Here is an 18358-nt window from a genome sequence, read left to right on the forward strand (position 1 = left end):
CTCCACTAAGGAGGCCTTGGGAAGCATGCCCTGAACACCATTCGCAGGAGAACGTCTGCGTCTCCATCAGCAGGGTACCCACCTGGCCCTTCCACGTGACTCTTTGTTATCCTCTCCAAGTTCTTCACTGTCAAGAGCAGGGTTGGCAGTGAGCTGAGGGCCACCTCTGCTGTCACAGGGAAGAGATTAGGTGAGAAGTTACGTGCCCCACTGGGCACAAGTCAACATTCTCCTTTCCTCCTCCTTTAAGTGCCAGAGAGACCTACGGCCACCCCCGTTGTGTAACTGTGTGGGGATCAGTGTAACATGTAAGTAAAGCCACTTCATCTTAGATGAAAGAATAGCTTGTCAACCACCTGCTTAAGAAGACGTCCACAGAGAACTCCCCGTGCCTGGCCCAGTGCTGGCAATAAAGAAGGGCAGGAGACCCCATTGGGTCTGACTACTTGTCGCCTCAGTATACATGCCTGTCTTTGAGTACCCTGAGGTACCGTGGCTGTGGGAGTGTGGAGCGGTGGGTTTTGTAAGGAGCCTGGACAGCCTCCCAGCACTGCGGAGCTTCCTGGGTGAAGGAAGATGGGTACCTGCTTAGGAACTAATAGTCACTGGGGGGCAGTCTGGTGGCCTTCCTGGCTGCCTTCTGGCTATCACTCTCCTGAGAGCCCCCACCCCTGCCCTTGAGCGCTGGCCATACCCGGCTAACTGATTCTGCCAAACAGAATGTGGTGCAACTGATGGGAATGAGTTGTGAGATCTGTTTGCAGAAGTCTGGGATGTCGGTCCTCTTGCCTTCTTGGTTGGCTTGCTACGGGGACGTGAGCTGCCAAAGGTATTTGCACAGCGAGAACTGAGGCAGCCTCTGAGCCACGCGCAGCCTTCGAGGGACCAAAGCCCTGAATGAGCCTGGATCACTCCCAGCCCTGTGGAGCTGACTGCGGCCCTGGCCAGCGACTCTGCTGCAGCCTTGGAAGTCTCCAGAAGCAGTGGGATCAGTTAAGCTGGGCCTGGATGACTGACCCACACAAACTGTGAAGCAGTAAATGGGTTGTTAGTTAAGCTGCTAAGGTTCGGGGTCATTGTCCCACAGCAGCAGGTAACAAAGGCAGCGACTGAATCACACTTCCCTTCTGGCATAACCTGAAAACTTTTACACAGCATAGCTTGTTTCTTCTTATAAATGCTAGTGAATAAGAATAGATAGTTACTGTAACCATCCCAGAGCACACTAGTCCACAGGGTTTATTAACACCGTAACCGTAACAGGCTTAGATGTCCACCTCATGCACCCAGGGATTGTATGATAGTGTTTGAAATGGGGGGGGGGGGCCCTGAATGATCACAGAGAACAGCTTCCACGCCATATCCACCCAACAAGATCTCCACAGGGAACTAGACCCTCTGACGACACCGATGAGTATCTGTCGCCATCAGTGATCTGGTCCCACTGTGGACACAGTAGGGAATGGAAGGCCGCAGAAGTGAAGTGTGTGTGCCACACAGCTGGTTGGTGACAACCTAAAATGAGGACACAAGTGTCCAGCTGCCTGTCTTCTTCACCCACTCTGCCACAGCATGCCACACCTTCACCCACAGTCAAGGGAGAATCCAGTTTATTGCTGAGCCAGTGGCAGAACCAACAGCATCAATTACTGGATGACTTTTAACGATAATTTTATTTGTTCAGGAAACCACCTCCGTCCTGACCTCTCCATTTACTTCTAGCATGTTGACAATGAGGAGAACATTTCTCCCTGGCCTTCATGGTGTCTTTTTTTTTTTTTTTTGTCAAGACAGAACAGCAGACACTTTCCACTGGATCTCTGTCTCCAGGTCCCAGTCAGAGGAAGACCCGACTGAGACTAAAACTTCACAACATTGCACACACGTGAGGGGTTGGACGCTGAACTCCATTGGCTTGTGACCTTCCCCTCCATCCTCCCTGAGACAGTTGCTCCTGTCCTGGAGGGGGTGGTGAGTCTGTCTCACCTCCAGTCAAGGGCATCTGGTGAAGTCATGGGCTGTTCACAGACTGGGTTCCAGTTTATTCTGGTCTGGGAAGTTACACCCCTATCCCACGGATAGATCCATGCAGGGTCCTCATGAGCTCACAATGTCCCAGTGCTGGCTCATGAGTGAGGACTCACACGGGTTGACCACAACCTCCTTGCCATCCTCAGTACTGTCACCAAACATGTCCGTGTCCAGGCAGAGGCGGGACGCTATGTGCTCGATGCGGGCACCGGTCTTGGTCCATTGCTGAGAAGACAGAGAGGAGAGAGGGCAAGTGGGGCTTTGCTGACTTTAAGCCCTGGGTCTCATGGATAATGTGGGGACCTGCGCGTCATCAGAAAAGGTGAGACAACTTGTGTTTAGGGTTAGCCAGAGAGCTGATTCCAGGATCTCATTTGAGGAAGAAAAATGCCACTAGTTGCTCTGACAGGTATTTTTTTAATTGAATTTAAAAAATCAAATTTAAATCAATCTGTTTGTTAGAAAACTCATCAGGAGGCAATAACTCGCAAAGCAATAGGCCAGAAAATATGAACTGTTAGTTACAAAATTAATCTGCACTCCACGTCCGTGTGAGGGAAAGAGGGGGTGGGGGCACTGAGTGTGCCAGCAAGAGGGGCAGGGGACTTCTTCACACCTGCCTCTGAGGGCTCACAGGACAGGGGTTCATGCCCTGTTCCACGACCTCCTCATTCACAAGGGCAGCAGGATGGATGTGGACTGGGGACCGCCCTGAGCGGGTGGAGCTCCCTGCTTCATGTGCAGAGACCACTGTAGATGGCTGCTTCAGGTCGCATCGGCCCTACTGCGGAGCGGAGGAGAGGGAGGCTCCAGTGGCTCTCCGTGCAGCGCGCCACGAAATGACCTCTTGGACCTCAGCCTCTCCAACAGGAGCCAGTGACCAGACGTGCAGCAGGGCCAACACCTGCTTCTAGAAGAACAGGATGCATCCGGGACAGGGTGACCTTGGCCAGAGCCCAAGGTCCTGAAGGCAAAGTGTCCAGTGGTAATGGCTATTGTTATCTGAGATCCGTGTGCAGGATCCCAGATGGAAAACGGACAAGTGACAGCTGTGCACACGGTGAGCGGGTCTGGCAAGGTTGGCAGAGGTATGTGGGCTCTCGTGTGTGAACTGACCAGTGGGGTCAATACAGTTATTGCCGCTGGCACCCCTGAGGGTGTCCCTTGCCTAGGGCTGACCACACGGACCTCCTGCTTGTTAACCTTTCCTCATCCAGCAGCTCCTCTCCTTCCCCATCCATGAGCCTTCCTCTGCCCCGCCACAGCATGGAAGGCAGACACCCGCACCCCTATCCATGAGCCTTCCTCTGCCCCGCCACAGCGTGGAAGGCAGGCACCCGCACCCCTATCCATGAGCCTTCCTCTGCCCCGCCACAGCGTGGAAGGCAGGCACCTGCACCCCTATCCATGAGCCTTCCTCTGCCCCGCCACAGCGTGGAAGGCAGGCACCCGCACCCCTATCGGGGGCCGCTGAGCACTCACCTGCTTGTCGTCTCCATTCTTGCACAGAGCGAGAACCACCGGGGCTCCGGGGAACAGGGTGACAACAGACAAGCACAGGTCCTCCTGGACGATCTGCTGGGTGTACGTGAGGGCCCACACCTGAGGAGACCAAGAGGGGTTCGCTCAAGAGTTGGGGAGCGACCACTGCAGGCCACCGCCAAGCCTATGCACGCTGACTCCTATGCCAGCAGGCACTGACCATCACAAGGCAGAGGCCAAGGGGACAGCAAGAGGGGAAAGGTATGTCTTCCAAGGGCGTCAGCTCCCAAGAGCCCACAGAGAGGGGTGTCTTGCACAATATACACCGACTTCCAGAGCGATGACAAGGACCGAGGGACATGTGTTTGAGATCACAGTATCACTAAGTCTCAGTCCCCGTATCTTGCGATGGGGCCGGAGCCTGAGCCGTTCGGGTAAACTCTGAAAGTTGCTGGACATTTCTGGGCTGCAGGCAGAAACCTCAACAGCACCCTAACAGGCTGTGAGGTCTGTAGTATCTCGGTGTGCTCCCCACACCTGACACTCCAAGCAAGCGCATGATAGCCCCACCCACCCAATCATCCTTAGAATGTCCCCTGTTCCCTGAAGGGATTCCAAGTCAGTGTCTAGAGAACGTCAGAGCTATGACAAGAGGCAGATGGAGGGGTGAAACAAATGGGGAAGCATTGGAGAGAAGAGATAGGAGAAGAGCCGAGAAGGAAGGAAAGTTAGGAGAGATGAAATTATTTTCAGGAAGTCCATGCATTCTAACCACCAGTATAGGAGACAATTTGGCGCCCGAGCTCCTGACAGGGTAGGGAAGAGGGGCATTTGTGGGGAAGCAGAGGGGGCTGAGGAGCAGTGCTCACACATTTCCTCCAAAGTGCCAGAGGCCCCCACAGCAACCACCACTTGGGGAGTTGGAGCGCTCCCCAGTTCTCCAGGTGAGAGGCAGCCAGCACTGACCGAGCGGCTGTGAGACGGACTGTGAAGAGGTTTTCCCCCAGGTTCACGTCTGCTTCTGGCCCTCAGTGTAGGGAAGGATGACTCCTGGCTGGCTCCTCTAAGGGAAGCTGGGGAAGGGACCCTGCCAAGGGCACTCTCTCCTCCCCCTGCCCCGCCCTCACATCAGGCCGCGCGTACGCCGGCTGGGTGCAGCGCCCTTGCTACAGGTTTGGATGTCTCCTCATCCATCTGCTGGCCATAATGTAAACCAGGGTGGGTCTGAAGTGGGCAGGCCAGAGAGTAGCTCTGTCCCTAACACCCAAGGGAGCTGGGGCAAACCCGTGATGGAGGCCCAGGCTCCATGGCTGTCCAGCAGGCCATGGGGACGCAGGTAACACTGGCTTCCAGACTGTGCCCGTCCCCTTTTATTCCCACCTTTAGTCTGCACGTCTAAGCATGATTTCTGCCTCTCAGTGGTCCCCACTGGGGCCTAGAAGTGTATGAGTGATGCAGCCCACTTGAGAGAAAAACTCTAGGCACGAGACCCATGCCTTGCATTTGGGCCCAAAACATTCTTTGTCTTGAGGTATTGGGTAAAGAAAGACCCAAGGGCCAAATCAAGCAGTCATTTGTCTAGGCTCACAGGACAACTGGCTAAATTTTAGACTCTTGCCATCCCCTGCAATTGAGGCAGAAGTCACTGATGTTGAGAAAGGAATAAATAAATTTCAAAAAAATAATTAAAAGGTTGGGGGGTGGTCCTGGAGAGATGGCTTAGTGTTTAAGGTGCTTGTCCGCAAAGCTTAACAACCCATGTTTGATTCCTCAGTACCCATGTAAAGCCAGATGCGTAAGGTGACAAATGCATCTGGAGTTTGTTTATAGTGGCTGGAGGCCTCGGTGTACCTATTCTCTCCCTCTCTTTTAATCTGCTTGAAAATAAAACAAAAAATTAAGAGGCTTCCAGTTAAGATGGCTGCATAACAGCCATTCCAAAGCAGCCTAGGGAGAAATAAGCAGAAAAACATCATAATATACTCTTCTACCAAAAAGTGAAGGTGTATAAGGAATTACCAGCCACAGCAGAGAAGCAGAAGAGACCCAGAGCTTCCTGCAAGCCGACCACCAGCCAGGATCAGCTCCTGTTACAGCACTGGTCTCCGGAAAGGGCTACACACCTGAACTGCAGGAGCAGATACCCAGGTGGAGGGGCTCCCCACTCAAACCAGCTTCCTCACAAAGTTGAAACCCCGAAGGGGAAGGCAGCAGGGGCCAGCTGAGTGGCTCACGAGGAAGAGGATCACGGGGACCAGCTACTCAGCTCTGGGTCAACTTTAAGCACCTCTTTGGCCTGCCCCCTCCCCAACCACTAGTTCTGGAAACCACTGGAGACCTGGGGAAGGGAACTCAGCCACAGAGCACCCAGCACAGGCGATCAGAGCAGCGAACCCACTGACCCAGCCAGCCTAGCCCAGCCCATAGCACAGTAAAGAGGGACCCAAGTGGGCACATAGCATAGGTGAGACTGAAGCCGTCCCAACAGGAAACAGGAGCTACTTACCGGGTCACTTCCTGCCCCTCTGCCTTCATTGGAAGTGCTAGTTACACCTTCCATGTCAGGGCAGGTTATGCGTTAGATTTGATTGAGGGCCGGCTTTGCCATTCTTAAATAAGCTGTATTTGGGGGTAGGTCTTTGTTGCTTCCTGATTTATAGTGTCTTTGTTTCCTTCTGTCATCCTCAGGGGTGGCAGCTCACTCGGCCCCAGCCTGATCTGGAACCCTTTACAAACCTGAAATCTCAGCCTCCCAGTTGACAAGATTAAGGGTGTGGGTCAACGCACACCCGTAGGGACTGACCAAATTTGTTAGAGGATCTGTTTGTTTTAATCCCTGCTCTTACATAAATACTCCATGCTGGTTTTGATTGAGTGTATATGTTGCTCAGTTGAATTTTAGAATTTGCCCATGGGAGTAACATAAGAGCCACACCTGGCACCTTAAGCTACTATCCTGATACCAAACTAGACAAAGAAAGAACAAAAAGGGAAATTACAGACCAATGTCTCTCATGAATATAGATACAACAATTCCCAATAAAATATTGGCAAACAATACAAGAATAGATCAAGATCATTCACCCCAGCCAAGTAGGCTTTATCTCAGAGATGCAGGGATTGTTCAACATATACAAATTGATAAATGTAATATACTTTATAAATGGACTGAAGGACAAAATCACATGATCATCTCAATAGATGCAGAAAAAGTATTTGAAAAAAATCCAACATCACTTCATGATAAAAGTCCTAAAGAAACTGGGACTAGAAAGAATATACCTCAACATAATAAAGGCTATTTATGAAAAACCTGTAGTCATGATAAATGGGGAAAAACTTGAAGCTTTTCCACTAAAACCAGCAGCAAGATAAGGGTGACCCCACTTTTATTTAATATAGTATTAGAGGTCTTATCTATAGCAATAAGGCAAGAGACACACATAAAAGGGATACAAATTAGGAAGGAAGAAATCAAATTATCATTATTTGCCAATGATATGATTCTACACATAAAGGACCCTAAAGACTCTACCAGGAAAATGTTAGAGCTGATAAGCACTTTTAAAATGTAGCAGGATATAAAATAAACACACAGAAACCAGTAATCTTCTTATATACTAACAAAAACATGCTGAGGACTAAATCAGGCAATCACTCCCATTCACAATTTGCTTCAAAAATAAATAAATAAATAAATTACCTTGAAATAAACCTAACCAAGGAAGTGAAGGATCTCTACAATGAAACATCTAAAAAATGTTTCTACATCCTTAGCGGAAAATGCAAATTAAAACTACTTTGAGATTCCATCTCACTCCTGTCAGATTGGCTACCTTCAATAAAACAAATGACAAATGTTGGCAAGGATGTAAAAAAAAAAAAAGAGGAACCCTTCTACACTGTTGGTGGGAATGCAATCTGGTACAGCCACTGTGGAAATACGTGTGGAGATTCCTGAGACAGCTAAAAACAGATTTACTATATTACCCAGCTATACCACTCCTAAGCATATATCCTAAGGAATCGTCTCACTACCTTAGAGATACTTGCTCAATTATGTTTATTGCTGCTCTATTCACAACAGCTAGGAAATAGAACCAGCCTACATGGCTCTCAACTAATAAATAGATAATGAAGATGTGGTACATTTATATAATAGGGTTCTATTCATCAGTAAAGTGAACTTATTAAATTTGCAGGGAAATGGATGGATCTAGAAATGATTATGCTAAGTGAGATAACCATGTCCAGAAAGCCAAATGTTACATGTTCTCTCCCACATGTGGATCCTAGCTAGAACTATTTGGACTTGTATGTGAGTTGGAATAAAACTCAATAGCAGAGGCCAGCAAGCTAGAAAGGGGACATAAGGGAGGGAGGAGGAAAGGACTTAGGGGATGGTATTATATATGTGTAAGTAGATGAACAGATTAATGGGTGTGCAATGACCTAAGGAGGTCGTGGGAAGGGTGGGGGAGGGTTAATCAAAATTCAAGATGTTGTGAATAATCTATATAGGAACCTACTTTTTTTGGATAATGGTGCACCCAGAAGCCATAGGCTATTACTAGAAAAATTTCAGTTCCAGGGATAAGTTATCTTCCAGTGAGTTATTAGCCAAGAAGTTCCCTGATACCCCCAAAACATTGCAGGCCATTGCCAAGGCTCTTGGTTTCCCAACAGAAATAGGTGGTAAGACTCTATTGCTAAAGACTCCACATGCTTTGGCTGCAGTCACTGAGAAGTCAAGGTGGAGCTGAGCTGAAAACCTTCTCCCTGTAGACCAGCTGACAGAAAGCTGAAAAAAGATGCACTGTATGCATCCCTATGGACAGAAGCCATCTGTGGAAATAAACGACAATGGACACTGCAAGTCTTAAGTTTGGCCAGCCAAGCCCAATGAACTAATTGATGCAATAGTGGCATGTCTGTTATGGTGCAAACCAATTGCTATCTAACTGGACTGAAGGCCCACTCCATGGGAGGGAATAGTACTGTCTAGTACTGAAAACCTAATCAAAAATCCTAGAGTGGGGGATGTCATGAGCCTTCGGAGTGTGACACGTGCTCTCGTCTGGCTATATGCATATAGTATGTTCACCAAACAGCCCCCAAAACACTCTTCTTAACATTCAGAGCCATACATTAATGCTACTGCTATTTTTAGTTAGAGAAGCTGCTCTTTTCAGATGGCAGTGACCACCAGGATGACTCAAAAGGCACCACGGTGCTGAGAAGTGACAGAGGAGTGTTCAGCACTGAAACATCTCTATCACACCTTCCAAAGCTCAGGATCCATTGCAGAAGGGTGGAAAAAAGAACGTAAAAGCCAAAGGAAGGATAGGACTGCTTACAACGCAATCATCCAGACAGAAATTGGTCTGGGGATCCATGACCTCGAAGTGCCTGACACTACCTACTCAAGACTCTTGTAATAGGAGGAAAAGATGATGATGTCAAAATAAAAGAGAAAGTGATTGAGAGAGGGGAAGGATATGATGGAGAGTGGACTTGTGAGGGATAAATGGGGGATAGGATAGAATTATCACGATTTATCATGTATCATTATGGAAGCTGTCGACAAAAAAAAACATTAAAAAAGAAAAAAGATGAGTTTGTTTCTCTCTGCTATTTCCTGCTCTTCAGCCCCCAGGGAAACACACATTAACATTTCAAAAATAAATTCTGCCATTATCTTATGATCTCCACAGTATGGTAGCATTATACTTCTGTATGAAAAGTACTAATGGATGAAAAACAAAAGTCAATGTGTCATTTCTTCCTTTTTAATGCCCTAGGGGCCTAGAAGTGCCAAGGTGGGATCTCCCGAGAGCTGAGGATCCTGACTCAGAAATCCTACATGGGGTAGGAACACCCATCTCCAGACCATCGCCTGGGTTAGGGTCTGAGGAAGCCACTTCAGGCCCCAGAGGGAGCTTGTCAACACACACCACCAAAGCCCTTAAACAAGGACATTTTCTGCTCCCTGGGGGCCTTCCTGCCTTTTTGGTCTCACACAGGCGGACTGAACTGTGGTCCCATCTGCAAGAGGGGAGAAGAAAGGGAGCAAGGTGAGAGGAGACGGGGGGCAAAGTAGGGCAAAGGTGGTCCGTGTCCCACTCTACACCCTCATCCTTCCCGTGGGGGCCCATGCTGAGCGGGGTTACTAAGTGAATCTTAGTTATAAATGGACCCCCACGGCAGCAGGGGTGCTCAGGCGAGCCTGACCTCAATCAGTGAGTGCTGGGCCCTCTGCTGATGGCTCCATCTGGGGACTGGAAGAAAGAGTTGGCTGTAATGGATGTCCCTCTCCACCTTTGTCCCCAGGGAGAATAATCCTGAGGCTGGTATGAGGGGCTTTGGTTGGGCTAGCCAGGGGTCAAGAGAGGGTTAAGTTCCGATGCTCCAACCCCTTTGCCAGTCCCTTAAATCAAACTGATTGCTCTGCTCAGAGCAAGGAGTGGCCTCACAGCAGGGAGAATATCCTTTCTCTAGCAAATGCTCCTCTGGCTAAAGGTATGAAAGCTGGGATGCCAAGAACCCACTGCACCAGCCTGGGACCGTCTTGCGCTGGGTGAAGAATGAAGGAGGGAAGGTTTTCTTAAGATGCAATAACTACATCTGGGGATGAGACTCGGCAGAGGGGCTGGTCTAAAGCTCCACCCGCTAAGACAGGAAACAAGCATTCGGCGCTATGTCAGCATTGGGCAATAGAACCTGGGTTGTTAGGCTTTGTAGGCAAGCACCTTAACTACTGAGCCATCTCTCTAGCCTCACATTTTTGTTTTTGAGGCAGGGTCTCATGTAGTCCAGGCTGGCCTCAAACTGGCTATGTAACCAAGCTTGGCCTCGGACTTCTGGTCCCTCTGCCTCCTCCTCCCAAGTGGTCAGTTACAAGTCAATGCCAGGACTCCCAGTTTATGTCATGCTGGGAATTGAACCTGGGGCTTCCTGCTTGCTAGGTAAGCACTCAACCAACAGAGCCTCACCCCAAGTCAGTAGACACTCTTTGGATTATTAAGACTGGGCACTCTGGGCATCTGGTGCGCAAGACCCATCTCGCAACATAAAGCAATCTGGTCTTAACGCCAATCATATAGGAGCCGAGAGCCCTGGCCTCATCCTCCAGAGAAGCCAGTCGAGTTAAGAGGAAACTTGTTAGCCTGGAGAATTCTTGGGCTTCTCAGCGTTTCAGATGCCTGATGTATTTCTCTTGCATTTCTGCAGGGCAGCAGTTGATGGCATCTTTGAAATATCTGAACTCAACATTTTGCTCTGGAAGATGCAAGGCAACAGGGAGGAAGGTGGGTGATGGACGCAGAGTGAGGGATGGAGAGACTGACGTGGGGCGGGGAATGAGCTGGAGGATGAGTCGGTCTCTGTACTGGGGATGTGGCGTGGCGGGAGAATGCTTGCCTATTACACACAACACCGTGGGTTTGAACCCTAGCTCTGCCAACAAGAACAAAAAACTTAGAACAAGATAGCTAGTCTCTTCACTCACTGTAGCAATGAGGACAGCCCAGTGCCCGGGATTCAACTACCTGATGAGCGAGCAGGTGCTGCCGACAGAACTTAGTCTCCCTGTCCCCATCCTCCTAGCCCGAGCCCTGAAAGCAGCAACCCAATGACCTGTGTAGTTCTCATGACCTAGTCTGTTCTCTGAGGAAGCACTGTGTCCTAATGCACACTCCTAGGGGCCTGAACACGCTTGAATATACAAGTTGAGCGTTCACAGTATAAGGCAGAGCCAGAATTAGAAGAAGAGCTGGGGGAAAGGAGGTCACAGATGGGGCTGCATGTGTCTCAGGTGCCTGGTGTGGGATCTGTGAAACAAGAGCCCCTCCCCCAAACTCCCAGGAATGTTACACAGGGGACCCCTCTTTGGCTTGCCCTCCCCAGGCCCTGGCACAGGGATCAGTAAGAGTTGGCTTTCCAGCTCTCTTGTCAAGATGGAGCTGATCTCTGGCATCAGTAGTTACAAGTACAAAGCGGAATCTCGGGGATTTGTGTCTTCTTCCAACGTGAATGTAGGACCAGCGGCAGCAGCGGAGAGATGCTGAAGAGAGCGGAGTGGGGACCACCGCCGGCCAGTGACACTGGATAACCACTGTGGACCCTGGCTTCTCCATCTGTAAAGTGGGCATACAAGAAAATGCCAACCAAACCCTCACTCCAGACCTTTCGGAGTCCCTGGCCTCACAGAGACTACAGGAAGAAAGGCTGCAAGAGTTCAGGGGGAGGGGTTCTGGAGAGATGGCCTAGAGGTTAAGCGCTTGCCCGTGAAGCCTAAGGACTGCAGTTCAAGGCTTGATTCCCCAGGACCCACGTAAGCCAGATGCACAAGGTGGTGTATGCATCTGGAGTAGCTGGAGGCCATGGTGTGCCCATTCTCTCTCTCTCTCTCTCTCTCTCTCCCCGCTTTCTCTCTGTCTGTCTCTCTCAAATAAATAAATAAAAGTAAACAGAAAGATGTTGATTAAAAACTGAGTCCAGGGGCCCCTAGAGAATGGCGGCTATATCTTATCTTGAATGATGTCACCTCACCTCCACAGCTGATAGCATGACAGCCAGGGCGTCACAGTCCGCTCTGCCGAAGTGGACTGACCCTCGTGCCATGCCCCAGGGAAGCCTAGGATTCTAAAGTCACAGGGTCTCTACATAAACCTATCTGATCACTCAAGGTAGAGCAGGCTGCAGCCCAGCACTGAATGCCAGGGAGAGCTCTGCGTATCTCCAGGCCTTACCCATGGCTCTGAGTACCTGCGGGCTCTTGCTTCTCTGCCTCTCACAGCAGGAAGGTCTGCTGGGATGGCATGACTCTCCACACAAGCCTGAAGCCTCTCCCAGAGCTAGGCATTAGAAGAGCCACGATGAGTCCCCGAGAATGAGTGGCCTTCCCTCCCGCCTCTTTTCATGACCAAAGACAGCAAGTTCCTGAAAAGTGAGGCTCTGCTAGAGACACACCAAGCCAGGTCTGTCCCAGGGAAGGAGGCACAAGACACTCTGGATGTCAGGATTCCCAGAAGCGCCACCCACACTCAGATTCAGAGACAAGCATGTCACCTACTCACAACGTTTTACAAAGTGCCACTTGAGCAAACTGTGTCACTGTCAGCCAGGCAGCCACACCTGAAGCAAAATGTACACCCTTGTTGCTTTTCTTCTCCTGTTCTACCCACCTCCCACATCGCCCCCCTGCCCCCCCCCCCCCGTCCTGCCAGAGTAGAGAGAGCACCTGGAAAAGTCGCTGCAAGCCACAGCCAGGTTCCAGAGTGGACATGTTTGTGGTGGGAGATGGGGAACAATGGGGGGCTTTGTTGAGGTGGGGACAATCGAGTGCCAGAGGCACACCCCGGGTCCGAGGCCGTGACCCAACACGGGTTTTCAGCAGGGAGCCTTTGTTCTTAGGGGTGCTTGGTAACATCTGGAGCCATTTTGTATTCCTAACAGTCGGCAGAGCTCAGGGTGGGGACCCACACCTAGCAAGAAGGGACAGCACGTCAGGGAAGAGACGTGCACCCGTGGAGGAGAACCTGGTCAGCTGAAGACATGGGGCTGCAGAGAAAGAGGTGCCCTCCCCCATGTTTGGCAGGATTGGAACTGCGGCACCAAGATAAAGGGGACCAAGGAAAGTATGGGTGTGTTGGGGGCGAGGGGGAGTGGCCTGGGTGTTTAATGGGTACTCATGGCCATGTGTTGAGCTGAACAAGATTCAGTTTGAATCACTCAGTCCGTGTTTAAGGAACAGCCTAAGTGGGGGTGCTGCGCTGTGAGCTTTCTGTCCCCAGAGTCCTCTCCTGGGACCTTGCAGGGTTTCACTCCAGAGAGAGCAGCTCAAGCTCCTAGCTGGAGGATGAGGTCATCCCAGCAGACCTTCCTGCTGTGGGAGGCAGAGAAGCAAAAGCCCATAGGTACTCACAGCCATGGGCAAGCATGAGGCTCCTGTTCTGTTTCTTTCCAGCCTCAACATCCACTGTGCTCCTGCATTCCAAACCGGGACCCAGTCTCTTAAAGTCCTCAGGGCATGTGGGGTCAGCCCATCCTTACACTAGACCCCAGGTCTTGGCATATGCTAGAGTCCCCAGGGCATCCTCTCGCCACTTCCTGCCTGTTGTCACCAGTGCCTCAAAATGCAGCTTATGTTCAAGTCCCCGGAACAGATTCCCTGTCCCCACGCGTCACTCGGATGCCATCTCTGGGCTTCTATAGGGCTTGAGGCAAGCTTTTGGGACAGAGATTCGGTCATAATGGCTGCTTATATATTTTCCTGCAACTTAGCCCTTCATCTCTGCATTTCACAGTTAGCTGAGAGTCTGCTAAATGAACAGATGGATGGTAGATGAAGGCACAGAATTTGTAAATCAATAAATTGATTTGACTGTCAAAGCTGAAAATATGGAACTAATCTCCAGGAAAGAAAGAGTTTATAAAGAAAAGAATAACGACCTCAGAACCTTGGTGAACACCCAGCATGGGGGCCTGAGGGTGGGCAGAGGGGCCAACTGAGAAATCAGATGGGCTGGAGAGATGGCTCATCCACAAAGGAGCTTTTTTTCAAAGCCTGACAGCCTGGGTTCAATTTCCCAGTACCCACATAAAGCCAGATGCACAAAGTGGTGCATTTGGTTGCACTTGAAGAGCTTTTATGACATCCATCCTTTCTCTCTGTCTCTCTCTCTCCTTACAAATAGATGAATAAAAATACTTTTAAAAAGAAGAATTAAAAAATGAAATCAGGGCTGGAGAGATGGCTTAGCGGTTAAGCGCTTGCCTGTGAAGCCTAAGGACCCCGGTTCGAGGCTCGGTTCCCCAGGTCCCACGTTAGCCAGATGCACAAGGGGGCGCACACGTCTGGAGTTCGTTTGCAGAGGCTGGAAGCCCTGGCATGCCCATTCTCTCCCTCTCCCTCTATCTGTCTTTCTCTCTGTGTCTGTCGCTCTCAAATAAATAAATAAAAAATGAACAAAAAAAAATTAAAAAAAAAATGAAATCAGATAGGAGGACGAAAGTACAGGAGAAGATGGGCCCTGTGGAATCACAGGGCTGAGAGGGGAGTCTTCCGATGTCTGTGCTTGGCAAAGGGCTACAGAAGTTGCATCAGGTGGTAGATTTGCCAGTGACCTTGGAAAGACCAGAGCTCTCCTTGGCAGAGGTAACACAGGTAAAACCTGGGCCCAGGGTAGAATGTCCTCTGGTTGTTGGGCACATCCAGGCACAGGCTGGAGCCTTCAGGAGACGGGCCTGAGCTGCCAGGCCCAGCTAAGGACCCCTGGGCTACAGAAGGCCGCTCCGTCTCCATGCCCTATACACCTGAACTTAGGTTTTGCCCTGTGACCTTTGGCCAGTTGCCTAGGAAACTCCTTATCAGCCAGCAGCCTCCACACAGCCCATCCCCCCGTGACCCTCTTCCCGCAGCCACGGAGATCACCTGACTCCCTATGTGCTGGAATGAATGTTCCTAGGCATTGGCTAGCAATCTTTGACCCCACCAACCCCCTTAGGACCCTCTCTCCGCTCTCAACTGCTTATACAACCATTTCCTTGACAACATACAAGCTGTTCCCTGAGACCGCCTCCTGAAAGCGGTTCTTTTGTCATGCTCATGGCCGCTCAAGACCCTGCTCTCCACGGTTGCCTGGACGCCGTTAGGGAACTGTGGTTCTGAGGATCCAGGGACCCACACGGGTGACAAATCAAGAGAGCACGCAGAAAGTTTTCTTGGAAGGGCTCACAGTGGCCTTGAGGAATGTTGGCATCAGGAGGGGCATGAGGGCACTGCTCCAAAAAGAGCAGCGGGTAACGATGGTTTTACCACATCCGATGTGAGACCCTGGACGCCAGCTGGAAGATTCACCAAGAAGGCATTTGGTCTCAGAGGAAATGCCCCACAGCCAGCTTTACTCCCTTTGTCTGTCATGTCTAAGGGGTCGTTGTGTGACCTGTCTTACCTGAGCCAGCCCACGTTTACTGCCAGCAGATCGGACACCAATAACAGAGCCCCTTGGCTCCTGCTAGGTGACTGGACCACTTCCTATGGAGAGATGGTGTCTGGGAACCATCTTTCACAAAGATCCCATGCATTTGGAAGCTGAATGGAGAAAACCCAGTGGTGGGGTGTTGGTTTTCTGTCCCTTCTTGTGCTCTGCTGCTGATCTCTGAGGAGGACTGGATCCCTGACGTCACACAAGAGCAGCTGACGGAGGCTCTCTTCCCAGGCACGTGGTGCTGTGTGTGTCCCCAACGAGGTACTTTACCTGAGACTTTGCCTCCTCGCCTTTAACTTTGATACAGGAGCTCAGCCTTATATGTGGGGTCTCTTGGTTTTTGTGCTTTTGCGACTCAAGGCACTTCTGCCTCTGCCGGATGTTGCCCTTCTGGATGGAGGAGTCAGAGGGGACCCTGGAAGAAAGCCACAAGAAGAGATGAGAACCTGCCAGTACCAGTGTGTCATTAGCAGCTGGAGAGGTTGTGGGGCTGGGGGTGTTTTAATCATGGCACAGCTATATCCCCCTGGGCTGCTACAAAAGACTGGCAGTGCTCAGAGAAGCAGGAGACACGTGAGCCACATGGTGGGCAGATCCTTGGGAAGGCGTCTGTGTCACTGAGCTTCTGCTCTTAGGTGCAAAACCCAGCAGCTGAAAATTTCTGCTACTACAACTAGCCTCAGTTCCTCATGTGCTGATTTGATGTTTCTTCCTGCTATGTGAGGGATAAGTGAGGCTAACTGGTCTGTGTGAGTTCACCATAGACTTAAAAACCTTCATTTAGGGATGGGAATGAAGGTTTCAGTGGTTAAGAGTGTTTGCTTGTAAAACCTGGCAGCCCAGATTTACTTCCCAAGCTGCCTATGTAAGTCAGATGCAAAAAACAAAGAAAAAAGAAAAAAAAAAGCAGCACAAATGTCTGGCATTTGTTTGGAAAGGCAAGAGGCCCTAGCGTGCCAAACACATGCACATAAATAAAAATTAAGACAACAACAAAATCCTTCATCCAATAGGCTATGTCACCTCTAGTCCAGGCCAGCCAAGGTCTCTCCAGCTATGGCTCTTCCAGCAGGGTTACCTGAGTTCGGGGTAGACATTCTCCAGGTACCACTCGAAGCTCTGACAGTGCAGATTCCTCCTCAGGTTCAGCCTGTTCTCGACGCTAGGGAAATGGGGGTGGTAGGGGTGGGGCACAAAGGCAAAGCACTGTTTTCAGAGGCAGTACCCACAGCGGTGACTCACCCTCACCAGCGGCCGTGTCCTGTACCTGGTGCTAGAAAATGAAGCAGAGATTTTTCTACCTCCAGACCGAGCTATGGGAACACCTTGAAATACCTCAGGAGGTAATGACACCAAGGACTTACGCTTTTACCTGGAAATGGAAGGTGGGGCGCCTGTCAGTCTCATTAAAGACACAGCTACAAGAGCCCTGGACATGTCACTAATTCACCGCTGGGTTGCCAGGTCTGCCCTACCCACCAGGGATTCTTCGATTGAATTTACATCCCTCTACTTCCCTGGCCTCAGGGAAACCTCTTCCCTGGCTGGTGCTGGGGTTCATCTGCTCATTGGGTCTTCACTGAGCGTCTCTATGTGACGACCATTGCGCATATCAAGGGAAAGCTTTGGGACAGTAACACAGGAGAGTGACTCAAGCATCACAGCCCATGCCGTGGGCCAAGGAGCGGGGTGGAGACACTGTGGAGGTGAAGCCTTGCTGATCAGGTCTGTGGTACTCAAGGTGGAATTGGTGGTTGATGCCGGTGCACAGGAGGAAGAGAAGCACCACTGGGAAAAGCCGGGGCAGTTGATGAGACAGGGGGTCCCTGCAGGCGGGGTGTGGGGTGAGGAGGAAGTAGAGAGATCAGCACTGTGAAGGAGGAAAGAAGTGCTTCACAGGCGGCGCTGGCTGCCAGGACCCTGACCCGCTGTGCAGGGGAGTGGGAGAGCAGAGGGGATGACGGGGTGGCAGTCCACAACAGGCCATGTGAAGCACCGCTGAACAGCCTGCACTTTTATGTCAAGAGCACTGCGGTGAAATCGGTGGGCCCTACGTGGGACATGACAGGGTGACGCTGCCTCACTGCTGGTTCTGGAATGGGCTGGATGGAGAAGATGGGGGACACAGGAGGGCAAGTAGGGGGCAGGTGTGGAAGCCTAGGTGCCACTGGGCTTCCTTTCAGGAAGGGTGAGGAGAAATGGGCAGAGCAACCTCGTAACTTCTCTCCATTTGCCCCAAGTTCCACCTAAGTTCTACTCACACCTCGTCTCCCATGGACAGCCGACAAAATACAGTTGGCTCCTTATTTCTCCTCCTTCTCCTCAAACCCAGGACCTCGCGCATACTGGGCAAGTGCTCTACCACCGAGCTATACCCTCACCCAGAAGTTCTTACACGTGATCACCATGCCCTGCGATGCTGAAAACTGAGCCCATTAGAACCTGTCTCTGAAGAGCTGAGATGTGTGGTGGTCGGGTTTTCAATGTGCTCGGCGTCCAGGAAGGACCTGTTGCTCCGTGCATGGCTGAGGCAACATGAGAGGGGCCTGGAGATCACACAGGAGACGTCAGAAAAGGGAAGGCAAGGGTGAAATGGAGACTTGTGATAGTGGCTGAATGGCCGGGAGGAAGGCTGTTTATATGGACAGGAAATATGGAATAAGGGGCAGATTCAAGAGCTCGGGGTTGAAGGTGTCTGGAAGAAATTCTGGTTGAGGTGGCCAGAGGCACTTAGCTGTAAGGGGCTAAGGACCAAAGTAGAGGTCTCAGTTAGAAACAGGGGTGTGACTACAGGCAGCATAGACGTGGCCGTGGTGCCACGGTAAATGTGAAGGAAGAAGAGAGCTCTCGGGCCG

The 18358-nt window shown here is 50.7% G+C and overlaps 1 protein-coding gene across 4 annotated transcripts in view; it reads right to left on the reverse strand.

Annotated features, from left to right (window-relative positions):
* Nucleotides 1-1656: 1656 nt before the first annotated feature.
* Nucleotides 1657-18358, reverse strand: part of Galnt14 (polypeptide N-acetylgalactosaminyltransferase 14) — a 238256-nt gene continuing 221554 nt past the window's right edge. Inside the window, exons 12-15 of one of the 4 annotated variants that reach the window (XM_004654516.2) lie at nt 16582-16665; nt 15774-15918; nt 3514-3633; nt 1657-2256 (exon numbers count right to left, since the gene is read on the reverse strand). In XM_004654516.2, the coding sequence (XP_004654573.1) occupies nt 2098-2256; nt 3514-3633; nt 15774-15918; nt 16582-16665 (508 nt within the window). In that variant the 3' untranslated portion in view covers nt 1657-2097. Of the gene's footprint in view, nt 2257-2483; nt 3206-3361; nt 3425-3480; nt 3634-15773; nt 15919-16581; nt 16666-18358 lie in introns of those variants that run through there. The other 3 variants (XM_045149834.1, XM_045149833.1, XM_045149835.1) reach the window with 3 other exon arrangements.

Source organism: Jaculus jaculus, chromosome 5, assembly GCF_020740685.1.
Source record: "Jaculus jaculus isolate mJacJac1 chromosome 5, mJacJac1.mat.Y.cur, whole genome shotgun sequence".
NCBI lineage: Eukaryota > Metazoa > Chordata > Mammalia > Rodentia > Dipodidae > Jaculus > Jaculus jaculus.